Raw genomic sequence first — 21,137 nt, 5'->3', positions numbered from 1 at the left:
ACAATGAATAAAATAAACTTTCACATATACTTTTACCAAGAAAAAGAAGTCTATCCTCTGATCGCACTTTTCATTTTGTTTTATTTTTATGGAAATTGTCGTGAATTTTTAGTGTAATTACTTCAAGCAGATGTTCGGTTCTCTTTATCCTGATAATCGGAAACACAGTAGAATGAAAGGAGATATTTTGGAAGAGTTCATGAAAGAGTTTGATGAAGTTCATGAAATAGACTGAACAAGGGGAAATTGGGGGTTACATTAAAGATATCAAACTACTTGTTTAAATTGATTAAATTATTATTCAAAATATATTCTTAAAATTAGATTTGTGAAGACAGAGACACTAACTTAAACATTCAACTCTTGTTTTGAGTTCACAAAAATAAATAAACCCAAGTATTATCATTTTATTTCTCAACTTTTTATATAGGACATCACAAACAAGTTTAAGTCAAATATGGTTTAGTTAAGGCTTCACAGTAAGACAGAAGTTGTAATACGTAGACAATAGTTCATTCATTTCTTTCTGTGTTAATATATTTCATGTAAAATATACATTTTTGTAGGTCTGGTTAAGATGCCTAGATTTTTATGGGGGAAAGCTACAAGTCTCATAAATATAAAGCAGTCCTTTGAAGCTTTTATGTTGGTACATGTATGCCAAAAATATATAGTGTATTTAATACACAATGGCAAGTGTGAGGATTCTAAACATTTATGACATCATGTCCAGGATCTAGCTAAGGAATCATCGTCAAAAAGAATAAAGACAGAACAGGTTGCATGGGTCTGCACCTAAGAGCAGTAGAAACCACATCATTCACTATAATGATCACTAGATTTGTATGCCCAGATTTATTTGGATGCACATTCAGATAATCAAAGTCTCAAAAGATTCTATAATTAGGACATATGGTAGTTGAAAATGTCCTAACAGTAGTCAATGGCTCCAAGCAAAAATATGTAACCTTGGACATGTCAACATGCATATTCTTTGTATTTGAGACAATATATAGCTACCACTATGCTTCACTCTGCCCTGAGAAACAATTTAGAGTGCCAATTTCTTGACTTTTTTGTAGACAAAATCTCATCCATCATTAACTCTTGGCATCCCTAGTTCCTACCACCATTCCAGGAAAAAGTAGATTGGGGATTGGTTAAAACTCAGTTCAAATCTCTGTTTCTTTAGTTAAACCTCTGCTCTTTGAAACAGTAAACTTAAACTTGCTGAGCTTCAGTTTCCTTTAAGTAAAAATTGGGTGGTAGTACTCATGTCAGAAGGTTGTTGTGAAAGGTACAAACTTCCAGTTGTAATATAAATGAGTCATGAGGATGTAATGTACAGCATGGTAACTATAGTTGATAATTCCGTAATGCATATTTGAGAGTTGCTAAGAGAGCAGATTTTAAAAGTCTTTATTACTTGAAAACAAATTATAACTGTATGTGGGGACAGATGTTAATTAGACTTATTATGCTTATTTCACAATATATATAAATATCAAAGCATTATGTTGTACACCTAAAATGAATATAATGTTACATATCAATTATATCTCAAAAAATGTGTGGTGACAATTAGCTGAGATGGTGTACCCAATACAGCACAGTGCTTGACCAAAGATGGGCAGTCAGTATCTACTCTGAATGTTTTCATCTAAGTATACCCTGTATAAAGAGAAGTCTAAAGGGAAGTCCCACAGAGAAACGATTGATGTTACGTATGAGATCCAGATGAATCTGTAGTGACCCATTCAAGAAGCAGTCTGATCCTATTCAAAACACAAGAGAAGAAGGCAGAAAAATTCTAGAGCAACACTCCTCATATTTTATGTGCATGCAGATCACCTAGGGAACTTTATAAAATGCAAATAATGATTCAGTGAATGGGATCTGAGAGACTGCATTTCTAGCAGACTCCAGGTGGTGCATATGCTTCCTGACTATTGAATACACATTAACAAAGTCTTAGAGCACTTGACTGCATGGCAATTTAAGAAATACTATACTTAAATCCATATTTGTCTACTCTAGCATTCTGTTTCCTGATACAACAGGTTTAAATTAATCAGTTCATTTGTTCATTTAGCAGAAGATTATTTAGTATCTATTATGTCCCAGGCACTGTTTTTGGTTCTAAATATAAAATAACAGGAGACATAAAGATCATGCCCTTATTGGGTTTTTAATCTAGTGATAGGGTAGAAGATAAGCTTGTAAACAGTTAATTAAAATAGTTTCCAGTAATGCAGTTACTATGAGATTGTGTATGGTCAGTTAAGCCTCCTCTAGGAAGGAGACAAACTGAAAACTGAATATTGAAAAGTAGTCTGCTGTGAGATCTGAAATTTTCATACAAAATGAAGAGAGAATGCCAAGGCCTTGAGACAGTGATGAGATTGTCTGTAGGAGAAAAGGGGGAAAAGCCATTGTGGCTAGAACATAATGCCATTATTGGGATGCAAGACAATGATAAGCATCAGGAGCAATCAGGGGCAGGGGCTTACCTGGCAAAGTTACCAGTTCTTACCTGGAAGAGCATGGTAAGGGCTGAAATCTAAGGAAATTGAGAGATTGGATCCAATGTGGGTCTTAATAGCTCCACAGAGGATTAAGATGTACTCTAGAAGGAATGTGCCTACAGGAAAATACACCTGGCTAAGCAGAACAAGACAAATGAAAAGAGCTAACATAAGGTATGGGACACAGATTGAAAATAAAGAATAACTCATAAAGCAAGAAAGGTTGAAATTGTACATCCCTTAAGTTTACACTACGAGAAAGAGAAATATACCACTTATGCTATGCAAATTAATTTATAATAGCATACATGTAGCACACTTCCAATTGCTACAGAATAAATTGAATTTTTCTGAGTAAAAATGATTAAGTAACTATGAGAAGAAATAAAACTATAATTCCTGGTTGATTATAGGCTACCACACCAAACTTTCCGTACTTTTCACACAATATTAGAAATGAAAGTGAAAGAGAGTAGATGGAACATTAAAAGTAGCAATGAAGAAAATAAGACATATGCAAGTCTCCTCTTGCACTCAGAAAAAAAGTCTAGTAGGAAAAAGAGACATCATTATTATGTAAATTGTAAAATATTAGCATCCCTTGTACTATAATGATTTTTGTACTCTACCTTTGGTACCCATAAATCTACAATCTATCTTCATATTGTTTTACTGGGATATAAGCCAAACCCTAAAGCCAATAAAAGCAGAATTAAGAGAGATCCCACAGATCATAGTAACTAAAGAATGAATGATACAATGATGAATCAATTGTCATTTCAGTGAGTCTTACTTACTAGTGAGCAAATCTAATAATTTAAAGCCTTGCAAACTGATGGCTGTTAAGGTTCCACTTGACTTCTGATTGTGTCTAATGATTTAAGGCCCCAGCAAACTAGTAACTATTAACCTGTTAGAACACTTCCAATTGACTCTAATTTTCTGTCTTGTTATTCAAATATATGAATAAAGGACTGTACACTACATGCAGCTACTAGCCTTCCTCAGTGAAAAACAACCTCTGAGTTGTTTTTCTAATAGCAATGAAGAATGACATGATTAGTCATTCTTTCTCACCTGAAAGTGTAAGGGCCCAAGGCATACATTTCTGATATATTCACCAGAATTATGGTCATATTTTGTGGCAAAATAGATTAACTTTTGCTTGTTTGTGTATTGTTTCACTCTGTTCCATTGACGTCATTAGCACCCTACCTTAATCAGCTAAGCCACAGAATTCATTTCATATTCTATTTTGGTTATTTATTTGTAATCCTTTTGGTTATCTTTGGCATTTATTAACCACAAAAATATTTTCTTCCTCATTGGCCTTTTGTATATCTCATTGTATTCATTCAACAAATACTAAAGGTGTGCCAATCTCTAGAGCTCCAGGGTGAGGGAGGGAATGGAGTGAGATGAAGTTGGGAAGAGAAACCAGAGCCAGGTCGCTTGAGGTCTTGTAAACTTGTAAGAACTCTTACCTCTATCTTAAGAGCAACAGGAAACTACTGAAGAGCTTTAAGCGCTGAAGTGGCACCATCTCCTGCCATTTGCTTACCTTGTCATTTTTTACCACCTCTCCCAATGGAACCTCTGAAACAGTAGTTGTATATTGTTATCCTATCATTTACATTTCTTGGCTATTTCCAACTAACAAAGAAATTTTTTATGAAAGTAAAAGGTTGCCAGTTATGCAAAAAATAAATTATCTGGGAGACACAGAGAGTTTGCAAACAGAGATACCTGAGTTAATTCATGAAAACATATGGTACATGCCATGGATAGAGATGTTATTTGTAAATGCTGATGAAATGATGCATCTCCAATGATGCAATAAAAAGAGGAACATAATTCACTGATGCTCCTTATTGCCAGGGTACTATTATAAATACAAAAAATCACTAATTGGGCAAGAATCTGTAGTATAAAAATACTTCCAGCACTGTGCTTGATCTATACACCTAAGCTTCTGATAATAAGAGAACCTTCACTTAAGGATATATATTTATTCCTAGTGTTTTTTTAACATCTGGCTGTAGTGGGCTTTGTTTTAGCTTTGCTTTTAACTAAGAATAAAATAACCTAATTTATCTTGGTGCCCATCTGGTTACAACTGCTCACTTTACATTTGTTTAAAAATGATAGATTATTCGTGATGATGTCTTCCCCAGGAGAAGAAGTTGACAGACAGCTGTGCAGAGATGCCATCTTCCCCATCCCCGTTGCCTGTTATGCCCCATGCCCAAAGGACTGTGTGCTCAGCACGTGGTCTGCATGGTCCTCCTGCTCACACACCTGCTCGGGGAAAACCACAGAAGGGAAACAGATACGAGCACGGTCCATTCTGGCCTATGCCGGTGACGAAGGTAAGGTTGGTCACCAGCTTCAGAAGGGGATTTAGATTCCTTTCAGAAGTTGGCATGTTTTTTTGTTTGTTTGTTTGTTTGTTTGGGGGTTTTTTTTGGTATTTATATATGTATGTGTGTCTTCTGTGGCTAAGGGGATGCTGTACAAAAATCTACCAAAATTGCAGCAATCCAAGGAAATTTAGTATCTGTTGACAGATTGAGCAACTTCTATTCCCCAAAATTAATCTCGAAAATAGATCTTTAATAAAAGAAAGACCTTTAAAAGTAAACTTATTTTGCCTTTCCTCTCTCCTGATAATTGCTTCCCAGTTTGAATGTTAAACCTGTGGAAAACTATGAAAATGGCTCCCAAAATTCCAGATGTCAGGTTTGATTATTTTTTATGTATTACAGTAGTCAGTTTTTTCTTTTGAAATCACATTCTACTTTCTCTTAAATAGGCATATATGTTCAATAATAAAAGTATTTTGTTTTGTTTCTAAAGAAATACCAACATGACTAGTACTTGATTGAAAACCACATGGATTTTCTGCCATTTGGGTTTCTAAACATAGGTTCTGAGATCCAGAAATCTCATATGTAGATTGTGTTCATTTTTAAAATATGCTACTCCTTAATCACCTCATTCTATTGGGGGAATAAAGCATGTTTGTCATATATTCATACCTCACTTGTGTAAGCTTTATTGTCGAGAAATATAAGGCTCTCGGTAATTATCTCTCAAGCTTACATCCAAATGCTAATTTGGCCTCTGTGTGACTGTGTGATATAATGTCATACTTAATCTTGTCATTCTTGAGAATAACACAGGAGGAAGAAAAAACAGAAGTAATCAAGTTCTCTCACATTAACGCATGTTCTGTCTCAAGAATATAGGTGTATGTTATTTAAACATTATCAAGCTGAATGACTCTTCTCATTCTCATTTAGCATTAGTAAGTGATGATTACTATTTGTAATATACATGTCTTTCTCTGTGTATATCCCCAAATAATAAATTGCCAGTTTTATTTTTCTATTTATAAAGTGTTTTAGTGATAGAAACCTGATAGTGTTTTTATTTAGTCAAACTTGCTAGCTGTGAATAGAATAGCTTGCAAAAATGTAACTACCTTGATCTTACGATGTGAGGGGAAAAAAATAGCATATTTGACACAGTTAACCTATAGGAAAATTTAGAATTTTCTTTGAAGTGTCTGAAAACCTTTTTTCTGGTCGCCTTAATGTAAATTTAACTATTTTCTCCCTGCAGAAAAGTGTATCCTGGAACCAAATAGGAAAATAGAACATTTTAGAAAGTTATATTCCACATCTTGTCAAATACTAACTCCAACCTTGTATAGATTATATTCAGACTTCAAACTCTATCAGCTCAGATTATGTCTTGAACTTCATTAAAATTAGATCTGTGGTTACCCTGCTTCCTATAAATCTATTATACTCTGCAGACACTTGCCGTGTGACTAGTAATGAGTGACTTTTTGCCCCGTGAGTCACATGGCAGAGATTTTTGCCATGCTTGCAGAACTCACCAGATCATTATTTCTATAGACATGATGCTTCACACTGAAAGGTCATGAAATGCTTTAAAGGCAGAAATTTATGACTGCTCTTTGATATTTATCATCCACTTAGTTTGAAAGGGTGAGACTTCGATAATTTTTAATTAAGTCTAGTAGCTGCATCATAAGCAAGCCGTGCTGGAAAATTATAGATGTTTACATAGTAAATCATAAAGGCATGAATTCAAAACATAATTTTACATGGAAACCATAGAGGAAGCTGTCAGTGGAGAATCTGCTGCTGCTTATATCTGTTAATAACAGTTAGAAAAACTGGTATAATTGTATGACATGTTTAAATAGGAATCTGGCCTTCAAAACTATTTAATACTTTTTATTCACCAGACACTGAAACATTTTCTCTTTCACAAAATAAGTCTATAATTTTGATAAGTCTATAATTTATTTTTATTTTTTTATTTTTTTGAATTTTGAGACACTTTTAAAGTTATTTAAGAACTTTGTTTGCAGGAAATTTTAAAAGATGCTTCCCTGCTAATTAGATAACCCTTTATAATACTACACAAAAGTAGGTCTATTATTCCCCAAGAATTAATGTTTTTTTTAAAGATTTTATTTATTTATTCATGAGAGACACACAGAGAGAGGCAGAGACACAGGCAGAGGGAAAAGCAGGCTCCCTGTGAGGAGCCCGATGTGGGACTCAATTCTGAGATCCTGGGATCACGACCTGAGCCCAAGGCAGATGCTCAACCACTGAGCCACCAGGTGCCCCAGAATTAATGTTTTGTATGTGTCAAACATGTTCTAAATTTTCTAAATCAGAAAATTACTGTGATAACCTCAAGGGAAGAGATCACAGTATTAAAGTTATATGTTAAGTGTTTAGACATATAGTTTCTGGTGAAATAATTTACGGATCCATGTGCAAAGTATTAATCCGGATTTAAAAAATCAATGCTGCTTCCCAAATAAAAGATAAACTTTTATTTATCTCAGTCATAACTTTACTATTGAACATTATACTGAAGATTATATAACCTCTTATATTATTAAGAGCAGATCAAGTTATTTTGCAGTAACACATAGCTCAGAAGCTCAAAAACTTAAAAGAAAAATTATTCCTTGTGGGAATTTTGCCATGGTGTTGGTTAACTTTCCAAGGAATTGCCCTCCATTAAATGTCTCAGCATTGTACCTCCATATGAAGACCTACTTCCCATGCCAGTGGAAGAACATAGTTGGAGAGTCTGTCTGCTGATTTCAAAACATCAGCATTAAGTTCTTCCATACAGTAGTGACTTATGTCCTTTCTACTGACACTTCATTGGCAAAGCAAATCATACAATCGTGGCTTGAAGTTGGACCTAACTTCAGTCATAGCTCGGGGTAGGTTCCATATAATCTTGGTATGTCCTAGAAAAAGAAGAGTGCTAGCTCCTGGTCTTAGCCCTGATTTACCTATTCTTATGTGTGTGTGTGTGTGTGTGTGTGTGTGTGTGTGTGTGTCTAAATCATCTCTATACCTGCATTCATAGAAATATGATAAAGGATTATTCTCTTCTCCATTGTTGAAATGTTATAACTTTTTTTCAATTATTTCTTTGTTCCTACTAAATGAATGACAAGATACAGAATAACACTTCCTCTTCCCCATACTATACTTCTTTCTTTTCCTTTTCCTTTCCCTTTTTTCCCCTTCTCTTTCTTTCTAGTCCCTTTCTCTCTGTTCCTGAACAGTTTTATCTAAAAAGTTGTTAAGTGGAGTCAAGCATTTGAGCATCTGTGGCAGCAGGTGGGGGTCTGCAGTTGTCCAGAATGGGTTATCAGAGTGCAACCTGGATGTGAAGAGCCTCTCCAATGGGAAGAGGGTCGCCTGGCATTTGATGTCAGAGGCATTGAATAGGCTTAGTGGGTGGGGGTGAAGGATACAAGGATTGTATAAGAGGATAAAAGCAGCAACACAACATGGGTCAGAGCACAAGCAGAGTGAAGAGGCAGCCAGACAGTGTGGAATGTCAGAACCAGGCAGGTTGGAAAAGGTTTTTATGCTATAGGGTGGCCTGATACAGGCTGTCTTAACATGAGTAGAGTGATAAAGACTTTCTTTCGGTACAACAATGGAGATGGCAGTGGGGGATTGGGGCTGGAAGGAGAGGGCGGGGTTCGAACAAATAAGTACATGTCTTAAAAAAGTAATAAGATTCAGGGGCACCTGGGTGGCTCAATGGTTGAGGAACTGCCTTCAGGTCAGGGCATGATCCTGGGGTCCTGGGATGGAGTCCCACATCTGGCTCCCTGCAGGGAGCCTGCTTCTCCCTCTGTCTATGTCTCTGCCTCTCTCTCTATGTCTCGCGAATAAATAAATAAAATCTTTAAAATTTAAAAAGTAATAAGATTCAGGTTTTTTTCATTGCTAGAGAAGGGAGATATGTATTAACAAAAGTAGAATAAACCTTGTGTTACTGTATTGGAATTTAAAGTTATCACTGTGAATTCATTGTGTTAAATTTCTAGAGATAGATATAGAAATCAATATAAATGTTGAGTATGCTAAGTATATTTATACTATATACATATATTAGCTCTCTTCCCTCTAGAGGAGCAAGACTCCAATAGCAACAACTGCATATAGCCCTCAGATCTTGGTTTCTGCTAGCATTGTGGGGGGAAAAAAAGGAACTAGGGCTCCTTGGAGAAATGGCTGATTCCAGGACTAGAATAGGAAGAGATTCAAGACAGACTTGGAAGATTTTGTGCCAGAAAGGATGGAAGAGGAGAACATGTCAAAGGTCATAGAAGGTAGCTTGAAGAGTCTCCCACTGACCACATGTGGAAGTGATATAAATGCCAAAATAATATTAAAAACAGATTATAACCCATTACATAAAATAGGAAACCATTGATCCATACTTGATATTAATAAATGTATTAATTGAACATCTGACCAAGAGCATTTTATTTTGTCTCAAGTACCTCCCTAATGGAGAAGTATGACAGACACCACCTTAATCCAAGGATTAAAATTTAAATTGTTGGTAATGGAACCAATAAAAATCACATGTTCCTGGTGTGCTACAATGATAAATTGACATCAACTCTATGATATCCCTCTCAAAGATGCGTATTGTAGAATGTAATGATGAGGAAACATCCAAATTGAAAAACATTGAAAAACAATAATTGGTGTCTAAAGTGTCTAAATCATGAAAATGAGAAACTATTCCAGATTGAAGGAAATTACCAAGACCTGATATTTAAATGCAACACTTGATTATGAACTAGATTCTTTAACTATAAAAAAGACATTTGGAGATAGTTAGAAATTTTGAATAGGTATGAGGATTAGATGGTAATAAATGTATCAATGTTAGTTGATCTTGAATATTAAATGTGTTTAATATTAAATGTGAATATAAAATGCCGTTGACTATAGGAAATGAACATTTACGTATTTAGGGTAGTAGGGCGTCATTTCAACAACTTTGTCCAAATGATCCATGAAGGAAAATTATTGATAATGAAACAGTAGAGCTAGGTTCTTGTCTCATGGAATGGAAGATGGATCTGGCAGACAAAGAAGAGTAAAGAGATAGAAGTTTATTAAGCAAGGATACAGGAGAAAGCTCTCAGGGGTGAGAGGGATCCTGACAGTGTTACCACTGGGGACTTGTACAATTGGTCTTTTATTGAAAGCCAACCAGGGACCCTGAATCCTTTTAACATCTCTACTGATATCACCATTGAGTAAGGACTAGTGATAATACCTTCAATGGCTTATTTCCTTTTTAGGGTCTGACAATTCTTTGTTGGTCACAAGTACTATTACAACAAGACCCCACCTCTGACAACTAGGACATGATGGTCTGGTTTGCTTCCTTATCTCTGATTTTCTTTCACCTCCAAATTTTTGGGATTTTTGTGAGCCTGATTCCATGGCCCACTACCTATCTCTCCCTACCTAGCCTTGCCTGTTCCTTACTCAATAATATACTTTCGATTTTCTTGTAATTTTGACCTTGATTCAAAATTAAAACATAAAAATTAATAGAATAAAAACAATTTGAATATAATTGCTCTTCATGCAGTCTTGAACACTTCTGTAACTTGTTATCAGCAATACACAGAAATTATCACAAAATGATTCTTATCCAAATGTCATTTGGAAAGCAAATACAAATACTAGCAACTAGAGAAAATTAATATACTGAAGAAGGTAAAAAATATTTTTCAATTTAAAAAAACAAAACTGTGTGTGTGTGTGTATATATATATATTTTTTTAAGATTTTATTTATTCATGAGAGACACAGAGAAAGAGGCAGAGACTTAGGCAGAGGGAGAAGCTGGCTTCCTGCGGGGAGCCTGATGCAGGACTCTGTCTCAGGACCCCAGGATCACACCCTGAGCCAAAGGCAGATGCTCAACCACTGAGCCACCCAGGTATCCCATGTGTGTGTGTGTTTAAATAAAATTGGTATTTCAGTTTTGACATTGTATACCTTGAGGTGAACATCTTCCTTGTCCTGGGTAAACTGTAGGATGGGTCCCAAAAGCTACTTTAAAAATATTTGAGAAGGAGAATGCAAAGATCATGTCAAGATTTTTGTGGTGTTTTCTTTAGCCTCTGAGACTCCCAAGGCCATCCAGGCCTTCAATGGGCACTGGTTTGTTAGCCGCAAAGTGGTGGCTGAACTGTATGAGTAGTAGCATTTTAATAAGTGACCTTTCTGCATGACCTTGACCCTATTCCCTGGACTTATATTTGCTCCTTGTTTCCTCTGGGTTTTATAGAGTGATTCATTAGTACCTCAGGCCTAGCCTCCCAGTGTGGAGATAAAGAGGCACATGTTACTTGATCTGAAAAAAAAAAAAAAATGTGTTGGGAAGATCTGAAAGGAAGCAGTCTTCTAATACTTCAGCCTGGCATATTTTTAATATCAATAGTAGTATGTTGAATTTGAATAAGAAATTAAAAATTGATGTTAGATTTATAGCCTTCTGAATTTTTTGAATCTGTCTTGCAGATCCTTAATAAACTCAGTTTAAAAAGAAAAAATGATTTTCAAAATGTTTTCCACTGAGTATAATAACAACTTCTGTTAATTCTCATTACATAGTTAATTATCCGTACAGAGCAAGAAATGAGACTCTTTTTTTTACAAAGTTCAAAATGACCTAATATTATAATTTCATCAGCCAAATTTTAGTGTCTTTACACCTGCTTTATAAATACAGAAAATAGATGCAAATTGAAATAGAATTATGCCAAAAAAATTTTCAAATAATTAACAGTCTTCAAAAATTATATTTCAAAGTACAAAACATTGAGGAGAGGAATATTTATATTTTAACTTTGGGTTTTCACAGCTAAAGTGTTTTACTCCTAAGAGCCAAGGAACACTTTTACTCCGGGGTGGATTTGAAGAATTCAGAATCCATTATCTGTGTATATACACATATAATTTTGCCTTCTAAGTAAAAGTACTGTCACTTCCTCATCCTCCCGTTCTTGACTTTGAAAAAGGAGTTCTGTTGTAGTCTGCCCCTGCGTAACCACAACGCCACATAAGGTTTATGCAGACTCCATAGTGGGATGTCTTCTTACCTCTTTCTGCAAGGGCAAAGAAAGGGGAGGAGTAGGAATGGCATGCTACAGCAAAATCTTCTGAGGGTCTCTGGGGTTGACATTCTTCTTTTCAGGTCCCCACAATCATGCCATTGCCAGTGTGCTTTTCACCCAGACATGATCTGCAGTCAAAGGGTTCTGGGCTGCAATAAGCAGGCAAAATTACAAGTGTTTAAAAACTGTAATTCATAGTATACTAATAGCCCCTTCTTAGCATGAGCCCAGTTTACTTCCTTTTCCTTATTGCCAGTTACTTCTCTGTGTGAGCTTTGCACTCCAATGGACTGCATCAGTATTGCTAATTCCCCTTGTCATACCTGTCTTTTATTTTTGCTTTTATTGGCTTTTATTTTTGCTTCTGCTTAAGTAAAATTTTGCCTTCTTTCTCTCCCTCCCCAGAACTCTGCTTGACAAAATCCCACTCCTTCGAAACTCACCTCCCTGCCTCCTACTGAGTCATTTTTCAATTGCCCCCAAACTGATGGAATCTTACACTTTTGAATCTCAGTTTTGGTACCACTTTTAACATGATTACTGCATTGCACCTAAAATTATACCCATTTGTATGCTTGCCCACCCCTACTACCCCTACTACTTTTCCTTACTGCATTATAAAATCCTTGAAAGCAGAAAAACTATTTCTAATCCCTGTAGGTATCTATCTCTTGAAGTATTAGACATAAAGGGATACAAAATATGAGAGACTCCTAACTCTGGGAAACGAACAAGGGGTGGTAGAAAAGGAGGTGAGGGTGACTGGGTGACGGGCACTGAGGGGGGCACTTGATGGGATGAGCACTGGGTGTTATGCTATATGTTGGCAAATTGAATTCCAATAAAAAATAAACAAATACACTTTAAAAATAGACATAAACATTGCATACTATACAACTCAATACATATGTATCAAATTAATGTTTTGACAAGGTTTTTTTTTTTTCAATCTGCCATTTAAATTGTAAGGACTTCAATGCCAGAACCAGAAACACCATAACTCTGTTCAAATGTATGTTAACACAGCTTTTATAGACCTGATGTGAGGAAGAAAAGTCACTTTTTCATTTTTATAAAAGTTTCACACGTAATGGTTAATATTTTTATGTAAGCATGGACATTTATTTATATAGTAGGATTTCATAAAAGTACTATAAAATCTTTCTACTTGATGGAATGATAGAAAGCCTATATGGTCATATTAGTATGAAGCATATATTTTTATTTATAAAAGGATTTTTTTAAATACCATTTATCACTAATTTTGTCATGGGTGACATTTTACACTTTCCCCAGCACTATGGAAATATTCCCACGTCTGGAATTATATCTTCCCATAAATAATAAATAAATTCAATATTATATCTATCAATTTTTCTACCATAAAAATATTCCCAAAACAGCAGGATGATACTGCAATGACTGATTAACCTAAGCCATGCTTTCGAAATTGCCATATCGTTGTTATAATTAAGAACACATTGGGGCTTATCTGCACGAGTATCCTGACATTAGACCCAAACTGCTGATGTGGCTTTAATGTGGATTGGGGCAAGAAAATAAATAGCCTTTATGTCTGTAAACTTAACAGCCATCTTGCAGTTCCTTGACATGTTATGCTGATGCTGTAGAAGTTTTTTTCCTATCGTGTGTTCCGAAGCCAGACAGTCAATTTCAATGTCAAAAACAATTTAAGAGTTTTAGGATCACAGTTTAAACAGCATACCTATACTCACAGTGAAAATGAGGTAAATAAATACTTTTTTTTTTGTAAAAGATCAGTAATTTTACTATTAAATGTAAAGGTATGGTTAAAATAGTTCCATAAAATGTATATATCTAATGTCTATAATTAGATGTTTGTGTTAGAGATAAGATTGGATAAATCTAGAGCCTCAGGAATGGATTATAAGAGTGCTCATTTACTTCTCCCCGATCCAATTAGTATGTTTTAGAATCCATTCCTATTCAAATCCTAAACTTCTTTTCAGAGGCTGCCAGGGTCACTGAGCTGTGTGATGGAGGACAAGCTATGATCTGTGACAGATGTTTTCACCATCATGAAGCAGGAGACTTTAATGAAATGCTGCTTAATGCAGGTTATTCTGATGTTGATCCCATGTTCAACGCTGTATAAATGATTCTGAATTGCAGTTAAATTCTCACAGACACTGCCTACTGATTTTTTTTTTTTTTTTTTTTTTTGCTGGATTAGTGGGATGTTTTTAACCATAAGTGAAGCGATAGATGAAGATCACCTCAGGGTGTGGTTTTGTTTATGACTTTTACCCATATCTCAAATTTGGGGTCATCTTCCACCTTAAGATCACTAGCTATTGAATTACCTTTTCTTATTTAACAAACAGCTATTTTCTTTCTTTCTTTTTTTCTTTTTTAGATTTTATTTACTTATTTATTAGAGAGTGAGCAGGAAGAAAGTCCAGGAGACAACAGGGAGAACTTAAAAAAAAAAGCAAAGGGAGAGGGAAAGAGAATCCTCAAGCCAACTCCCTGCCGAACGATGAGGCTGACGTGGGGCTTCAAGATCATGGACCCTGATTTCATGACCTAAGCTGAAATAGGAGTCAGCCACCCAACCGATTGAGCCACCCGGGTGTCCCAGCAACCAAGTTTTTTTGTTCCTAAAATAAAACCCAAAGGCTGCATAAGTTCAACTACATTAAATAATCAAATAAATAAATAAATAAATAAACAAGAAATTTCTCCTAGACTCTGCTTTTAACAGTATAAAGCTTTTTATTTTTGTAATTGCCATTATAAATAGCACAGTTGTAAGAAACTGGGCTATTACTGTTATATCATTTAAATTGTATTGACTCATCCACTTTATAATTTTTAACTTGTAAGGCAGTTTGGGTATTAAATGAGGTCTCACCTGCAAAGTACTTATAACAAGGTAGCACATAAAAAATGGTTCCATAATGACAACTTCACATCATATTCTATTGATGAAAAGAAAAATCCATTTCGACCTCTTATCATCTCTAGTAATTATTGCATCTTACAATGGACGCTTTTTAAACCACTGTAGCCAGACGGCAAGTATAACATAGCTGTCACTGCTAGTACCTGAATTTTGTTGTTACTCCTGATGGCAATAGCAATTCCATATTTCTGCTAAAAAAAATAATCCAAAACAGCTAAAAACCATTCCTCAGTTGCTTGCTTAAATATTTTGTTGACATCTTCTGGTGCAATTAAGAATGCAGCAGCATCAAAACTTAGAGATGGGTTCCAGTATCCTGGAAGGAAGCCCAGGAGACAATAGGGAGAACTTAAAAAAAAAGCATCCTACATCATCAATACTTTGGATACCATAGAGATGACTCTGTATATGATGGCAAACTTTGACTACTTTGAGTTCAAAAGTGACTTAAAGGATTTGAACTCTGAATGTAAAGGAGATTTAGGAATGTCTTCCTTTTTAATATGTGCAGTTGAGTGATATCTGTTTTAAAAGCATGTAAATAAATCCTACAAATGTATTTCAGTTGGCATACAGTAAAAGTTAGGATTGATAAGGAAGCAGTATATCATAGTTTAACTTGTAGCCATTACTCTTTCTTTGACACACAAAGTGATAATATATCTTACAGCCAGTGATATCCTAGATTTAAAGAAACATGGTACTATCATTACCACATGGCTTTTCCAGTCGTACTGCAGAACATCAGACAGCATAAGTTGATTTTAAGCCCCTGTTTCTAATCACCCTAAAGCCTAGTACATTAAAATATGCAGTACTTTAAAACATGTTTTAAAGATTTTCAAGTTGGGAATAACATTCAAAAACACACAGGGTTTTCTCCATCCACAGCCTCTCAATCCTCGTTTCCCTGAGTCAACAATCCGCAGGCTCCATTTGTACCTCATTTCAGCTTCTCTGGAGGTTGGATAATGGCCTCTCTCTTTGAGGTCCTGGTAGTCTCCTGAAACAAATATCATGGATACTACATAGCTTAAATTTTAAGCTGGAGGATGCCAAATGATTTAAGATTACTATGTAATTTACCTTCCTAGTAGTGTGTCAGTCACAGGGTATGTGCTAACAAATGCAAGTTATCATTGTTATTGTTAATCCCAAAGAAGAGAGAATGGTAAGTTTCCTGTTGGCGCCGTATCTAATCCTCTTGCGTTGCCCATTTTTATAGGTGGAGCTCACTGTCCAAATAGCAGTGCTTTGCAAGAGGTGCGCAGTTGTAACGAGCATCCCTGCACTGTGTACCACTGGCAAACTGGTCCCTGGGGCCAGTGCATCGAGGACACTTCAGTATCATCCTTCAACACAACGACTACTTGGAATGGAGAGGCATCTTGCTCCGTTGGCATGCAGACAAGAAAAGTCATTTGTGTGCGGGTCAATGTGGGCCAAGTAGGACCCAAAAAGTAAGGGCTTTAGAATGACAGCAGTAAATCCGGTGGCCAACCATGCAGGGGATTGACTCAGGCTTCACTTGCTTCATAAAATGAAGCATTTTGATGCTTGTCATACCTGTCCTCAAGAGTAAGATTTGTTTGTTTTGAATGTCAGCCCCTGATAAAGTTATAACAGCTTCGGAGTCTTGTACCTACAATCTATAAATTCTGTAGAAATATTTCTATGTGGCACCTACTTTCTGTTTTATAGTAGCACTTTCTCCTTTATTAAGCTAGAGAGGCAGCAAGAGAAGAGCTTGCTCTGAGCTTGGTTGATCAATAATGACAGCATATGAAGTCCCAGCAGTGCAGGTCATCCGTGACCTCCTGTGTTCCCATAGGCTATTGAGTCCACCAATCTCGTTAACTGGACTGTAGCCCTCTATGATCTGCCTTTCATTTCCCCTAGAAAATACTATATCAAAAAATACTGAGGCCAAACTTATTACATCTTTTAATGGTTAAATGAATAAGCATTCACTTCTAAGAGAGAGCCTTGGGATAGGATGAGTGTTATGATAAGTAGAAAAACCATCAGTTTCTCACTGTGGTTACAAATAGTGTAATAACAAGGCGAACGGTTTGCTAGAGGGGAAGACAAGGAACCAGAGAGTTGGCATATTACATATGCCCTGTAAGAAATATAAATGAAAACATGTCATGGCATAACTGAGTTAATCAATTCTTAGAGAAAATTAATAAATCAACTCAAAAAATGTATTCCTTTAAGGGGAAAAAGCCACTTTTCTATTTTGAGATATAGACAACATAAATCTTTTAGAATTCAGATCTTCTTAGCCACATGAAACATGGAAAGTAAAATCAGTCAATTTTGCATTGGTAAAAAAAAACAGCTTCATAATTTCCAAATACGTGGCCAGGTGCTTCAGTATTATGTGTGACCTTAAGCATGCTCCTTAACTGATTCTGGCCTTAATTTTCAAAGCTTATTGAAAGGATTTGATAATTTTTAAAAATAGTAATAGAAGCACTCAATAAATCTGAGAAAGTATTATTTTCTCTTTAAGATTTGAGAGCCTTCCTAGGGTTTCAGGGAAATGCTAATAATGTACCTGATGTCTGGAACACTTCAGGGTATAAATATTAATCCCATTAGGAGTTGTTTTTACTTGGTCAGGGTTCCAGACATTAAGGTTATTTTGCCCCATACTTTATTTGATTATATAATTTGAAAGTCTGAAACATTAGAAAATATATGCCAGGAAGACTTGAATAGGTTGAGAAACTATTCTACTTCCTTAATAAGTAGCCCCAAACCACTTTTTTAATAGAAATAATGTGAAAGTTATGAACAATCTAACACAGGAAGTTAACGTGCAGTGTATTAAAATTCTCTGGCAGTAAGACCAGGGGCAGAAGTGCTGAGTCCCAGAGGATTCTGGGTCTTGTTGGGACAAGCATGCAAGTAGAGATATGCCCTGCAGAGGGTTGTAACCTGGCCAACCTGGCACAGGGTGGAGGGCAATTATGCTGAGCAGCTACAAGTGAGCTGAGTCTGTTCCTGTTCCACGGCTAATCACGTTGCAGATATTTCTGTTGACATTTCTCTCACTTTATCCAAGTTACAAACTGTTTGTGCTAAGCAATAGATACACACATGTGTATAAACCTATGTGTGAAAAAGCCTGATGGATTAATGTCATTAGATCATTCAGTAGGAAGGGCATCCTGAAGCCCCATGTCAAACCACCACAATAATCCATTAAAAATTTGCTTTGCCCCTGCAGCCTTTATTCAATGACCTGGATACATGTATAGATTTGCTAAATTAAGTGGATTTGCTTTGCCATTAAAGTTCTGAAAAATTAAGCAAACACTGAATTCAAAAGAAGATGTTATGCCCTTATCCCTAGAAGCTAGGTCAAATTTAGTGGATGCTTTTCAGGAGGAGGCATTTGAAACAAAAATGCAAATAGAAACATTGTTTTAAACTCCTCTTAATAAAACAGATTACTGTGCAATGGTAAAATCAATGTTATTGATCTTATCTATCCTCCGAGTAACAAACTTCAACTCCTATCACATCTGTTTAATTTGACCTTGAATAAGATTTGGGGGAAAATCAATTCCTTGATTTAAACCACAAACACTAAATACAAACAGTACAAAGGAGAAAAGAAACATGTTGACTGAACCAATTGCTTCGCCAAAGGAAGTCTGCATTCATTTTATTGGTTGTAATCTAGGCTGTATAATTTATCTTTGTGTGTTCATTTAATGGCTTTGGTGTTAGTAATTTTGTTCTCCACAGTTAGCCAAGTATCTTGCTGTGGATATTTCTAAACTCAAACCGAATTTTGGAGGTTGTCAATGATAACATTGTAAATTCCATTGATTTATAAGGGGCTAAAATTTGAAGAGCTTGCTATGAATCCTCTCTCATTATTAAAAGTTGTTAAATTGCTTGATTGAAAAGAAGTGCCTCTAATAATAATTACTAATCAATACTTCTTTAATTCCAAAAGCATAAACAGTATTATATGTGGAGTGCTGCCATATAATGTTCCTGGCTAGGAATGCAGATTAAATTATGATTCTAGTGGATTTATAATTTCATTTGTAACAATTCATTAACTTCTGTGACTCACTTCTAAATATCTTCGTTTTCATAGCAATTAGGAAAATCCAAGATTATCCTCAATATAAACCAGCGAGATTATTTCTTTTTGAAATCCTTGAGTCCAATATATTTTTCAAATCCACTTCTGAATAAACCTTAGCATTAGAGAATGAAAGAGGAAAGCATGTATCTGTATAATTGGATAGAATATGATATTTATGCATGAGATGGATCATGTAGATAAATATCTGTAATACAAGTTATATAAAAGTGAAGTGTCAGCAAAGTGCTATAAAGAAATTATGGAAAGGAGATTAATGATGTTCATTTTTTTTTCCCCCATTCATAGTTCAGTTGTGAAAACCTGATTAACTTACTTGTTAAAAGACAATTTATCCTGACCTACAGAAAATTTGATTTCTCCCATCAGGAGTATTTTTAAATCCCATTTTCCACTAATTTGCCAACTTATTCCAGCAACTAGTAATACTAGTTGTTTGGTTCATTTCTTCACTGTCTCTGACCTTCCTTGTCAGAGATTTATATAACTTCAAAAGATAACTCCTTAGGAGTCAGGACAATAAGCTACTTTTAGTCATATGAATTATTTATTATTTCTTTTGTGCTTAATATACATCCTCTTCTGGTGTTAATGCTAGTGGTCACTATTTGACCACTAGCAATAATAGAATTAAATCTTAAAGATACAGAGAATAGGGAAACTTAAAAATCGCTTAAGTCAATCACAAGACAGTATACTGAAAATTCATATACGTTGGCTTCCTTGAGTTATCTTTTAAAAAGTGAAAACTCCTGTATAAAATAAGACATTTCAGTGTTTTGTCATTATCTCTCTCTTGTGTTCCTAATAAATGTTTGCTATATTTTTGAAAATAATTAATTTTACTATAATTTGCCAAGAACAGTGTTTTATTTTTTTTGAAGTACTGATTGACTATTTATATTTTATTTATATTTATTCTTTTTGTTCCAAAAATATTTTAATTTATAAAATACTTAAAATCCCATAATTCAGATCACTGAAACTGGGGACAACATGGAAGAAAAAATGAGAATAGAGACACTAAATGAAACCAGGAATAAAGTAAAAAACTGCTTATCATAATGATCTACCTATATACTTTTATTATTTTATTATTTATTGTGAAAAATATAGCTGTAAATATAGTATTTTCCTTGATCATATACTGTGTATTGAATATAGTCCATTATAAACTTATTTTATGCTACACATCTTTTGTAAAAATAAACTGTAAAACAACCTATAAACTTTAATCAGCAATAAGCATATTTACTTATACAAAGATGCAGAATCAGTCCTTAAATTAGTAGTTTGAATTTCCACAAATTTCTTATAAAGCATGTTAGAAAATATGTATTTGTTAATAGATTCTTATAAGGGGATAAGATAGGATTGTTATATTGTGTTCTAGTAGTACATTACTATTATTAAATTTACACATCCTGCCTTGAGAAGCATTATTGAGGTCCAGTTTGGAAAAATTAATTTCGTTGAATAGTTCTTATGAAAAGTAAACAAGCTCCTGGAAGTTAAATAATACAGGTTGGTGACTGTTTAGCCATTTTAGTAATGAAAGATTTAAAGATATTAAATGACCAGGTTTTCTGGGTTACTAAAGAGGCCAAGTAATTTCCCTTTGTGTGTTCTAGGTGTCCTGAAAGCCTTCGACCTGAAACAGTGAGGCCCTGTCTGCTTCCTTGTAGAAAAGACTGTATTGTGACACCATATAGTGACTGGACATCATGCCCCAACTCATGTAAAGAAGGTATGAGCTACAGAGTTCTGAAGTCTACTCACCTAGAAAACCTACTCCAGGCAGGACCTCCAACTTCTTCTGGCTGAGCAATGTTTATGATTCTTACACAGGGCTGGGTAATCCTGGTTTGTCATGCATGCCATAAAATTCTAGTTTCATTCTAGAAAATAGCACAGCTTTAAAGAACCAAATGAATGAGTTTTATGCCAAAAACTGATTTAAGACTATATTATATAAATCAAAATTAATGGATTCTAGACTTTATGCTATTAATAAGA

General features: G+C 35.0%; 1 protein-coding gene across 4 annotated transcripts in view; it reads left to right on the top strand.

Moving 5' to 3' along the window:
- THSD7A (thrombospondin type 1 domain containing 7A) overlaps positions 1-21,137 on the top strand; it is a 423,880-nt gene that overhangs the window by 315,457 nt on the left and 87,286 nt on the right. For all 4 annotated transcript variants that reach the window (XM_041727876.1, XM_041727875.1, XM_041727874.1 and 1 more), the window contains 3 exons: positions 4,700-4,894; positions 16,215-16,449; positions 20,753-20,868. In XM_041727876.1, coding sequence (XP_041583810.1) covers positions 4,700-4,894; positions 16,215-16,449; positions 20,753-20,868 — 546 coding nt within the window. The remainder of the gene's footprint in view (positions 1-4,699; positions 4,895-16,214; positions 16,450-20,752; positions 20,869-21,137) is intronic.

This window comes from Vulpes lagopus, chromosome 13, assembly GCF_018345385.1.
Source record: "Vulpes lagopus strain Blue_001 chromosome 13, ASM1834538v1, whole genome shotgun sequence".
NCBI lineage: Eukaryota > Metazoa > Chordata > Mammalia > Carnivora > Canidae > Vulpes > Vulpes lagopus.
Note: the sequence above shows the minus strand (reverse complement) of the source record. Positions and strands in the feature narration are given on the sequence as shown.